This window comes from Lissotriton helveticus, chromosome 5_1 (genome assembly GCF_964261635.1).
Source record: "Lissotriton helveticus chromosome 5_1, aLisHel1.1, whole genome shotgun sequence".
In the NCBI taxonomy this organism is placed as follows: domain Eukaryota; kingdom Metazoa; phylum Chordata; class Amphibia; order Caudata; family Salamandridae; genus Lissotriton; species Lissotriton helveticus.
The window spans coordinates 724,599,186-724,611,568 of NC_136065.1; the positions used below are offsets into that span (position 1 = coordinate 724,599,186).

The 12,383-nt window shown below is 45.1% G+C and overlaps 1 protein-coding gene across 1 annotated transcript in view; it reads right to left on the bottom strand.

Moving 5' to 3' along the window:
- Positions 1-12,383, bottom strand: part of LOC144754873 (lymphoid-specific helicase-like) — a 544,631-nt gene that overhangs the window by 503,944 nt on the left and 28,304 nt on the right. Inside the window, exon 3 of the mRNA XM_078643187.1 lies at positions 11,790-11,912. Within this exon, the coding sequence (XP_078499313.1) occupies positions 11,790-11,912 (123 nt within the window). The remainder of the gene's footprint in view (positions 1-11,789; positions 11,913-12,383) is intronic.

The following is a 12,383-nucleotide window of genomic DNA, read 5'->3' on the forward strand; positions in this document are numbered from 1 at the left end:
GCTTTTATCAGTTGCATTGCTCGGTGGACTATTGAATAGTTCTAGAGTCTTTCGGTGGTTTGTTCCCCGACATATATGGGAGCTGGCTCCGATCTATGTCTGGCAGTGTATAATCCGTTGGCGGGCATGAATAGAAACTACTTCTGGAGATAGTTGCCGATTGATTAGTTCAGTGGAGAGGGGGGGTGCTGTTTATTTCTGCATTCCAAGACTTTTGGCACTTGATCTGCTTTGTTGATTGCTGTGATGTCATTTAGCTCTATGACTATCATTGCTTTGCCTACTTTTGTAGCTTTCCCATTTCCTGATGTTGCTGAGAGTAACGTAGGTAAGAATTCAGGTATCTGTGTGGTCTTTTTTTTTTTTACTGTGTATTAGAGGTTATTCAAAGGAAGAGAAAGCGGCTACAAACTGCGTAGAAGTCAAAGATCCACCACAAAATGCAGCACATGCACAGGATATATATATCAAGCTATAGCATCAGCAGTACCTCTATGTCTGCTATCAATGCGTCAATGACAAACACCAGCATTGCAATCAAAACAATATCACAATAAGAATAGGAGGAAGAAAATAAGCCCATGAGACCGTGTGAGAGATGCAAGGGGTTTAGCCCTAAAGAAAGAGGGGTGGGATGGGAGGACATACTAGACAGGCACTTAAGAAGTTGCGAGACACTAATAATGTGTTTGGATAGGTCTTAGAGGAGCCCATCTTAAGCTAGTGTGGGGGAGCGATAGCGCAGTGCATATATGAGAGGATAGTCGCAAGCTCTGGACAGTTTCATGTAGGGACGCAGTGCTCACACGTCCACTGAATCAATGGAATATGGGTTCAGGGTGGGCCGGTGTCGTTCTGGACTTCCTCATTGAGAAGGAAAGTCTCCCAACACTCACTGCCGTTGCAGGGGATCCCCAGTGCTGTGTGTCCCCCAAGGGTGTGAGCTTCCGGACTAGCCTATGTCAGGAGGTCGCAGATCCTTTGATAGTCCGGCAGAGCAGAGGACTTCCCGGCCATGGCTATATGTCGTTTAAATAGAACAAATGCAAGGTCAATATATCTATGGAAGTGTTGGTCTCCCTTTCTACTGGGGTGCAGTCCCAACAGGCATGAGGGAGGCATGGGAGGGACGGGGTGTGCGGCCAGGTGTGCCACTGTCACTACTACCATGTCGGTTGCAATACAGGACAATCCCACACCATATGGTAAAATCCCTCTTCCTTCAGTCCACAGCAAGTCAGACGGTGCAAGAGTTGGGAACATACGTTTGATGCGATGAGGGGCTAGGTAGGCTTGGTGTACATAATCTACAAAACTAGGGTTTCAGGACACACCCTCAACCAACTGTAGAGCTCAAACAAACTGCTCCATCCATCAAAGGTTGCTGCAACACTACGTCCCACTGGGCACATGCACCGGTCACGTGGTCCGGCAGGACCACATGCAAGGTCATGTATAGAGTGGTGATGGCATGTAGTGTGCCATCGAAGGTTATCAGTGCATACCGTAATGCAGAGGCGGATGGCTCCTTATCGCCGCTGCCCTAGGAGTCTCGCGATGCGTATTGTATGGTGCAATAAGTTAGGAACTGACCAGTAGGCAGACCATAGATATGGTTGAATTGAGGGTGAGACCAAAGTAAGTTGATGTTGTATTACAGTTTCCTATTTACCTCCACTCCTAATCTTAGAGATTCGAAGTGGTACCAAGAGTGCCTTTAGGTCTTTCCTAGATATGGTGACTTGGGAATCTGGATTTACGTAAAACTCGGGCCTCCCCAAATCATTAGTGAGGTTGCGAATATAATTCAGCCATGGCATCTTTGTGGCCTGGTCTAAGCCCATCGAATCTCTGATTATTTCCTGGTTTAAAATTAGATCAGGTGAGGTCCATGCTCTGTGCCATAGCAATAACGGTTTACATGCTAATTAAATCGCTGATGTGTCGTAACCCCAGTTCGGTATGAAGGTTAAAAACAGATGTGCTTTGAGGAATAGCTAAAATGAACCTTAAAAATGCATTTTCTACCCTTTGAATAGGTGATGTGTCAGAGACTCCCCATATGCCTGCTCCGTAAACAGCTACGCTAATGCACTTGGCCTTATAAATTTTCAACCGGATTTCCGGGGGCCTTTTCCCCCATCCTTTTGGCGAATAACATTAGTGCCGCCGTTGATCTTCTAAACAGCAGTGTCCTATTGTTTATGGCTGGTCCCCAAGATCCTGATTCTTCTAAAACAATCCCTAGATAGGAGAATATTTTAGTAGATGCAATTTTCTCACTCCCGGCAAACAGGGGACAGGATCTCTTTTTTCCTCACCCACAGGACATAACGAAGGTTTTTTTCACGTTAAGTTTCAGGCCCTTATTATCCATAAAATTTAAGTAGGTATCAAGTGCTGTCTGTAAACAAAGTTGGGTTCTCGCCATTAAAACGGCATTGTCCGCATATAGAAGCAATACTATCTGATTATTATTTACCGGAGGGGAGTCTCGTACTATGGCCACTAATTCCTTTTCCAGATCGTGGATGTATAAAGTGAAAAGAAAAGGGGCAAGGACGCAATCTTGTCTAACTCCCTTTCTTACATGGAAGGGCTTGGTACATTGTCCTTTTGAGCCGAATCTCACCTTAGCCGTTGAGTCCACATACAATTGTCTTAAAAATAGTATAAGTGCCTGATCTACTTTTAAATCTGCTGAAATCTGCCACAATCGTTCATGAATTACGCTGTCAAATGCCACAGCTGAAGGCACATGCTCGTGGTCTCGGTTCTACGCGGCTTCTGGCGCGGTGCCAGAGGAACTAGACCAGACTGACTAATTCACTAGTAATCCCCACGTATCCCCCAAAGTCGACCAACTGGCACATGAGGTCAGGTACAGCAGCCTCCACGTTACGCACAGATCAGGGAGTCATCTGCATAAAGCGAGATGACATGGTGATCCCCAGTTCCGGAACACCCCATAGTTGTGCACTGTCCCGCATTCTGCAAGCAAGTGGCACCATGGCTAGTACAAACATGAGTGGGGACAGCAGGGAGCCCTGACAAGTACCAAAAATCTTGCAATCCAGGTTGAACAGCGAGAGGGGGCGATATGATCAAACATTCAATGGGTCACAACCCAGCTTCAACAGTACTACAATTGAGGCCTCCCAAAGAGAGTCAGTCACAATCCTTGGCTTCATTAACTAGTCAGTAGGAGCAGAGCAGTCTGTGCGGGAAAGGTGGCATAATAATCTAACGGCAGGCCATCTGTGCCCAGGGTCTTGTTTTGGGCAATCTGAGATACAGTAGCACAGATCTCTTCAAGCCGTAGGGATTTGTTGAGATCAGCCCGCTGCAGAGGGTTACATTTGGAGAGGGAGAGGCGATCCAAGAACCAGAATAGAATATCCGGGGATGGAGAGGCGGATGCCTTATACAGTTTGCAGTAGTAATCGCAGAAGGCTGTGTTAATGACCATCTGGGAGCTTATAAGTTGACCATCATGGTTGCGAAGCACCATAATGGGAGCGCTTTGGTGTTCCTCAGGAACAAGCCATGCAAACAGTCTGCCAGAACAATCGCCCTAGGCATGTTGCAGAGCCGTCCTCTTACGGTAATCGTGGCGACTCAGTGTAGTCTCTGCCACGCACGTAGCTGTCTCAACCATGTAGATGACGCGGTCCGGTTGGCCACTTGTATTTCCATCAGGGAGAGATCACATTCATGGGAATCTACGTTAAGCCTTCTAAAGCGCTGATGTGCGCATACTTTTTCTTACCTTTTTACTGTTTGCACCGTTCCTTACTGCTTCACTAAAACAGTGCAGTTTCTAAACTTTTTAATCGTTATGTCAGAGACTACTTTTCTTCCTCTAAATGGAAGTGATCGCTGCTACAAACAATAGCAAGAATTTTAAGCCTTTGATATTGGTATGCACAGGCTTTCAAGACTTAAAGTCAAATTGGAAAATGACTGAAGGTAGATGAGTTAATGGGCAGGAGTGAGTATGGTAACAATTGAAGAATTAAGATTAAATTGAATTAGAAGTATACAGTGGGCCAAGAGGGCGATGCATCTACTGTTTCCTCCACAGGTCAACAAGTCTGCAGCAGAAGCCGGGAGTGCAAGCACTCTATCTCCGCAAGGTGCACCCAGTCCTGGCTGGGACGCTTCCATGGAAGTAGGTACTCTCCTTTCACTGAGGAGCCCAAGCCGACAGCTTCTCCCACCAACCTGCGAAGGATCACCGTACTGCAGACACCATGCAGCACACAAAGTGCCAGTCTAAGCAACTCTCACCAATATTGCAGGCTCCGGTTGCACAGTCCGCCATCTGTTGTAGGTCACTGTTTTGCCCAAGTCCTGCAAATTAATGTGCACCAGATTTCATAACATGCTGCATGCTCCAGCAGCGCCAAGGAATTGTGGCTGAACACCAAGAGTATGGGAGGGCCATCTCCCACCTGCTTCTTTCCCTGGCCGCGACACCCAGCTCCACTTACACTGCCAGACAGTATGGCACAGCGTTATGGGGCTCTAGAGCGGCCAGAGGATTAGAACGGGCAATGTTGGCAAGCTGACACCAGAGCTTAGATCATGAGTGGTGGTCCTGGGACTGGAATGCCCTAGTAAGTCAGCATTGTGACATAGAAGCCAGGCAGGGAAACCAGGCTCGCACAGCTCCTCTCCGCTGGCTTTGGCTGCATCTCTGCCCAGAACACATCACTCATTTGACTAGTCTGTTTATTTTTTTTAAATCACTCACTTAAATCCACAGCCCCCAACAGAGTTCATACTGAGAGAACACTACTGGAATGGTGCACCTTCATTAGGACTGGTACCTGCAATATACAGGTGAACAAATCGGTGCAATGTGTTCATGTGAGCGGATCAACCAAAGCTAGTTTGATCAACATCAGGACATGCTTTGTTGGGTCATGATTCTACCCAGCCAATCCAGTCTTTCACATTTTTCCGAAACTGGTGGAATAGTTTGTTGCCCTGTTTTTTAGCAAACACCTTTGAGTCAAGGTTCAGTCCCTTCGTACAGTAATTTAATGTTTAAATACCCCTAGTACAAACTACATTTTGACTTCAAGACCATCACTGAAACCCACTACATCTTTTTTTTCTACACTGCCTTATATTTCATTTGGATGTGCAGATATTGCAACACACTGCTACCAATTGTAAAGCCATCACTGAAATCCACATGGTTGTGGCGAGATCATTCCCTACCACTGGATATACTCTGCTGTTCCTCTGACTCTCGAACAATGTATTGATTATTCCAGGTTACCTATTCAAGGACAACAAAATTACCACTATGAACCCCATTTCCATCCCTCATCACAGAGTTTATAACTCAATAAGACAATACACAGTTAAATGGAATTAACCAACTCCCTGAACTCTGCTTTAAAGTCAGCAATTTGACATGCGTTCTGAACAGGCAATCACTGCATTATTTAAGATATATGCAACTTTTCTGGGATTTTAGTCTTGTATACTACGCAAAATCTCTATATTGCCACTTTAGTCAGTTTCTCTTCCTTAAAATGTCCCAGTTATGCAGTTTAAAATAGCACTTCACGCTACTGTTCAGAGCCAACATGAAGCACTAACCACGATCACAGTTCATTTACAACAACATTATAGACTTATCAAGTAGGAGAGAGAAATGAGTCAATGCCCTGGTGAGATTTTGCGGTTTTCAACGTACTACATCCATTCTGTTACGTTTTGCCTAAACATATACAAAAAATAAATACAAAAAAACACAAGTGAGAGTAATTTCATAATTAAATCATGCACTCCCTGGTGATTGCCATAGGCAGTAAAATGTACAGCCTGGAAGAGACTGCATTAAACATGAGCAAAGACGACAGTACAAGCTACTGGCCAAACAAAGTTTAAAGTCAGTGAAGGTTTCAGATATCAACTTTTATTGAAGACTATGTGGTACAACTTTCCATCACTCAAACATTTACAATACCTATACAGGCACTTAAAGAAGTCAACAATATCATTCATTACTTTATTTCGATGGAGCAACTCATTACGGTTATGAAGAAACAGAACAGTTGATATATCCATTCAAGCACCTTGTGTATTCCTTAAAAATGTATAAATATATATAAAAACAAACATTTCTGTTTAAAAAGGCTCATAACAGATGGCCTAAAATTGGTGCTCTGCATTTACAGTGAGCAAATCTTATCTATGGGGGATAATACATAATAAATGTTTCAAAATATAAGGAGGCCTATCAGGGGGTGGACCGATGCCTCTGCCTCTTCTCTTTCCAGCGCAGCACCCATACCCAGCCTAGATACTTGGCTACGGCAACCACAATCGGTCCAGCCACTGATGTTTTGAGGATTCGGAGAGCCTCAAAGCTGGACCTAATACCCATATTAGCACAGGTGGGTTTCAACCATCTAGATCTGGGTTTGCTATACGCGGGACAGACGAAAAAGATATGTCCTAAAGTTTCTGTCATGTCCGGACAAAATGGGCAGTTGCTGGATTGTGAGTTACCCCACTTAGATGTAAAGTTATTAATGCGGAGCGTGCCCACCCTGAACTGATGGAATAGCTTCCTATTGCGGGTTGATAAAATGATATCCCAATACCCCTCATATTTTGGCTCCTGCTTGAAGTCCAGGAAAACACCTCACAGGGAAGAGCTAGGGGAGGCCACAATACACTTCATATTAACCATAGTCCAATAGGCGGCTTTAAACTCAGGTTTGGATGGAAATATACTTTCAGCTGGGGAGGTCCACAAGTGGCCCAACCCCATATCTGAAAGTATAATTTTAACACTCTTGAACCACCCCAATTTCCTGTTTACATCCAAATCCCTGACTTCTATCAAAGCCAGAGCTAATGCAAGAGTTCTGGGGTCACCCATAGTCTTCTCCAATAGGCAACCAACTTGTAGTGTGCCACATCCCTAATTGAATGGCACCTTCGATCCAAAAACAGGGGAACTAAAGGGGTAGATTGGGGAAGACCTATTATTGATCGTAGGAATTTGTTCTGAGCCGTGACTAGACAGTCCAAATTCGCATAACCCCACAGCTCGACCCCATAAACTAACGAGGCACTAATTTTGGAGTTATAGAGCTGAAGCACTGGTGCTATTGGTTTTGTATAGGACTGTGTGTTCCTTCAACAAAACCCCCGCAAGTTGGGCATGCCTAGCAGCTTGGCAGTTTACCTGCGGCTTCCAGCTTACCCTTCGGTCGATTAAAACGCCCAGATAAGAAAATGTCTGTTTGTTCAAGAATTCCCCCGTTCATCCGGATGACACCAATAGCCTTTGCGGAGTTAGTCAGGACCATGTACTTGGTCTAGTCGACATGGACAACAAGATCATGGTCCTGACAGAAGTCCTCAAATCTGGACAGGGCACACTGAAGGCCCTGTCTGGTTTTAGAGAGAATAAGGGTGTCGTCCGCGAACATTAGTAGCGGGATCCTAGTCCCCGCTAAGGTTGGAGCATCGGTAGGGAAATCCTTGAAATATTGAACAACCCCGTTTATGTATATTGAAAAGAGTGGGAGCAAGGACACACCCATGTCTCACCCCCCTTTCAACCGGAAATTTGTGTGGTATTGCCCCTTGCATCCCATCTAACCTGGGCAAAGTTGTCTGTGTATAATTTCACCACAAAGGCCAACAGGTCTGCCGGCATACCTAGCCTTTTCAGTGTACACCACAGCTTGTTGCACGGGACCAAGTCAAACGCTGACTTGAGGTCCACGAAAGCTGCAAAGATGGTGCCCCTCCCTATGGTTACAGTGTGCCAATATATCAGAATAAACCTCATAACCTGGTCCACAGTACTAATACTTTGCCGGAACCCTGCCTGGAGGTTTGAAACGATAGCATGTTCCTCCAACCAGGCCTGAATTATGCCTAGCACCACCCTTGCAATAACTTTTTGAATGCAGTCTATTAGGCTGATGGGCCTGTAGTTGGCCGGAATAGACCGATCCCCTTTTTTAAAGTTCGGAAGAATTACTGCTCCTGCCCAAGTACAGGGTAAGCAAGCTCCCTTAGCAATAGCATTAGCTAGGAGCTGGATATATACAGCCCACAATCCTGTATCTTGGAGGAACAGATCAGCGGGGATACAGTCTAACCCCGGGGCCCTACCCTTTGGAACCCGGAGTAAAGCATTTGCTACTTCTAGCTTTGTTATATGGAGAATTGGGGTTACTATCTGCATCTCTATAAAAACACTTGCTACGGTGTCATTAGTAAATTGACCTTTGAAGTGGGAAACCCATTGCTGGGGCTCCACATGGTTAGTGGGTACATTGGCTGGTAAGCCACTACCCCACTTCACCATGTGCCAAAACGCGGACATGTCTCTCCTAGAACAAGCCTCCAGGAGGGCGACCCAATGCTCTTCATCCCATTCTCTTTTGGCCAGTAACTGGGCAGCCTTAGAATCAGACCTACTTTTACTTATTAGTGCCCTGTCTTTACTCCTAATAGCTGCTGCAAGGGATCTGAAAGCTATCAGACAGGACGAGTTATACCATTCGGCTGCTTTCTGTCGGACAGGTTTAGTCGGTTCATTACATTTAGCAGTAAAATACATTTGGAGTTCATTAAAAAGGTGCTCGTGAACATCAACTGCTCTATTGCTAGGTTCATCCTGCTCTGCCTCTGCCTGTAATGTAACTATTATGAAGGAAACAAATGGTCCGCAGCATAAAAAAATAAATGCAAACAATGTTATATAGACCACAATAGGCTGCTATATATTTCAATCCCTTGTCCAGCCGGACAGGGAATTTAATGATCAAACAAATCGCTCAAGGTAAGGGTATACATTAGCAACAAGCATTATGGTTACAGTAGGGCACAGTCCTGTACCGTACAAGGAAAGGGAAAGTGAGAAAGTAATAGAGTTAAGGGATATCAGGCAAACAAGGTGAGCTAACAGGACACGGTCATGAATCAAAATTAGCAGTGTGTCCTGGAGTAAACCATACATACAATAATATAATCAGGTGAAACGTATGTTTACTCAAAAGAGTCGACGTTTCGATCCCGCGCTCGATTTATAAAGGGATCATCTTCAGGACTTAAAACATTATATTTGCCTGAATGGGAAATAAGCGCCAGTTGCTGGCGAATTGGGAGACAACCGATCGGTTTGCAGCAATGCTGAAGAGACTTCAGTTGTCAAGTGTGGGCGTCCAATCAATAGGACACATGGAATCCTCGCGGCGGACACAACATAGGTTTAAAGGGTGGCCGGAGTTATGGTTCCCTGCAGGCGTCCGTGGGCACGAGTAGAGGTGCAGATAGGGCACGTTATTCTCTAGAACCCCCAGGGTATTCCTGAGCGTCTGGAGGGACGGAGTTCCAATGAGGACAGCGTGGGCGTTGATGCAGTCTGTGGGAGCACGGCCGGAAAAATGGTTCCGTGCGGGCTTCTGAAGGCACGGTTAGAGGTGCACAAATTGCGCCGCGTTTTAAGTTGCCGGATCGCAATGCACAGCTCGCAACCCGCGGCCCAACATCCATTCAACAATGGCGGATTAGTCACTGAACTGACCGCGCCTTTACAGACGGCGTCATCACTCACACTGCCCCCCTGGAACTCTGTTTTTTTAGTCGCTTGGAATAGCTATTTGAAGCAAGCAACTTAAAACGCGGCGCAATTTCTGCACCTCTAACCGTGCCTTCAGAAGCCCGCACGGAACCATTTTTCCGGCTTGATATCCATGGTCCCTAGTTACCCATTGGGTTCCCCTTGTCTTGTTTAATGTAATGTAACTATAGCACTAGATGCCAGCATATTCATGTAATTCACACACTCAGCTTTACGTGCCACCTTAGACCATTTGAGGCGACGTGTATCATTGGTCATGTGGGCCTCTACATAATCTAAGCTAACTGCCAATCCCTCTGCATAAATAGAATTAGAATAACAGAGAAAGTAGCAAAGAGTTGTGATCACTTTCAGGACGGACATGTACCTCCATGTCCAGTAAGCTCGACCATAGCTCTTTAAGCAAGAAAAAAAAAAAAAAAAAAGTCTATGCGACTAGCACGTTTCCCACTAGTGAAGGTTGGCATCCCAGTTTTATCCGAGTTGGTACGCCCATTTGCTGCTCACCCCCATGTTCCAGGAAGAAAACATTCAGTTGCAATGCTGCACTAGACCATTTTTTAATAACGGGGAGGTCCAGAATGGGGATGGACCAAGATTCGTCCTCTTCTGCACTAAAATACATGCCATAGATATCCAGGGGTTCGAACGTGCAATTAAAGTCGCCGGCTATAAGAATCTTATCCTTGGCTATTAGAAATAATTCCAAAATCGTCTTGTGTTTGTCGGATTTACACAAGGGGCACACGCTGTTTTGCTAGTACAGGCTATGACATCTGAATAAGAAGTTGGTTTTGCAAGCACTGTTACTAGCCTAGGCTCCTTAGGGACACTAACGCTCTCGTTACTGGTTTGGGAAGGAGGAGATGTTGCTCAATTTTTTTTTTAAGCCTATCGTCGATATCTGACAATTTAGTTAATACGGGCTCCAGCATTACCGCAATTTTTTTCTCCAATTTTGCAAGCATACGATCTTCTGGTTCGTTCACAGCCTGACTTGGAGGTTCCTAAGCACAATTGCCTTATAAGTTAAGAGTTTCCTCGTTTTTGCCATTTTGTTAACTTGAAGTGTGGCTAGGGGCAAAGTGCCAGATTTCCTTTTTTCGGATAGGGTGACACCGTCCCTTTCCTTCTCCTGCACTGAGTGTTGCTTTCGAGTGCGAATCTGTCTAGGGGGAGAAGGAGTGTGGATTGGAGAGTTAGCAACTTTGACTAGAGACAATGAGACTTCAGCTTGGGTTTGTGGTGACCTCGGGGGAACTTGCAATATACAGTCTGAAGTTGGATCAATAGGTAGCTGGGGGTTAACTAGGGGGTCTTCAATCAAAGCATATCGAGGTTCCGTTGAAAGTCTACTTTGGGTGAGCTTTATTTCGTGGTTAAGAACAGACTCCGCCCGCAGGAGAAAAGCATCTAGTGTGCCCACAACCCCTGGACCCCCTGTCCCCTTACAATTACCCTTGTCATAATGAATTTTTTTATAAGTTGAGATAGACAATCAAATATACACATATATTTACTAGTATCTTAAGAGTACAAAAAAAAAAGTCCAATGTAACGGTTAGAAAATCTCCTGACTTAGACGGGCGCGGGACGGGCCCGCCCTTGGCCCGGGCTTGGCCGGGTAGCGCCCGCGCGCGTCCCGCGCTGGGGGAGGCCTCAGACGTTTTTGAGCATCTCCTGGCGCTATGCTGTGACGCATTAGTTCGCGCCACAGAAAGCTTCTGGGAGGTGTAGTCTCCACCCGTTCGTAGGCGCGGCGGTGGCGAGAAGCAACCGCAGCAGTCCCCGCCTTGGGCTACAAAAACCAGCAGGGCAGCAGTAAGAAATCCGGTTCTAGGCTATATGAGAAACAAGAAGACCCCTCAACAATATCCATTCAGAGGGCACTAGTGCACTGGAGGGGGGTGCATACAAACATCATAATTAAAATGATAAAGGAGAGATAAAAGCTGCAGCTATCCAAGTAGGTAATTTGAAATCCAAACAGTGGGTCAGTTTAAAAAAAAAAAAAGCGGACTAGATCACAAATAGAGATTTGCTGGTCTCTTTTTCAAATGGTCTCCTTCGTAAACTTAAGGTAATTTTTGGGAATGCACAGAGAAATTCAAGTGAAGAGGTAATGAGCATAACTTACAAAGCATCACCACAAACTAACCTCTAATTGTTGTTGTTCCATTTTTGTCAATAGAAACTTTGAGTAGATGTTGCTTTTCTCAAGCAAGTGTTGAAGTCTCTTGTACCGTATTTCACTGGAGTCCTTCTCCCAGGACTTGCGAGCCTAAAAGAAGAAAAAAAAAAAAACACACAAATTAATACATGCACTGTTCAACACTAAACATTCTCCAACTAGAAGAAAAGTTAATCAAGCCTGCTTTCTACAAAACCATACCAAATTTGTTGAGGTACTGTTAGGTGTTTTACATTGTCCCATCAGGTAATTCGTGCCATGCCAACAGTTACTTTCATATCCTTACTATCACCATATTTGAACTTGAATTCAAAGACGATAAGGACAGGTCCCTGGGAGTCTAATATCCCACTATGTGGAAACCACAATCCTGTTTTGAGGGTGGTAAAATCATTACACTCAGTAGACACAAAGACTACCTGAAGAATGATTGGTGTGAGATGCAAATCAAACCGAGTTCGTATTCCTCACAAACTTCTTTGACGTGTCCTAGGCCCGGCAGCGACTGCAAGAGGACAGATCGCACTTTATAAAACGAATACATACACTAAAGCAGTAATG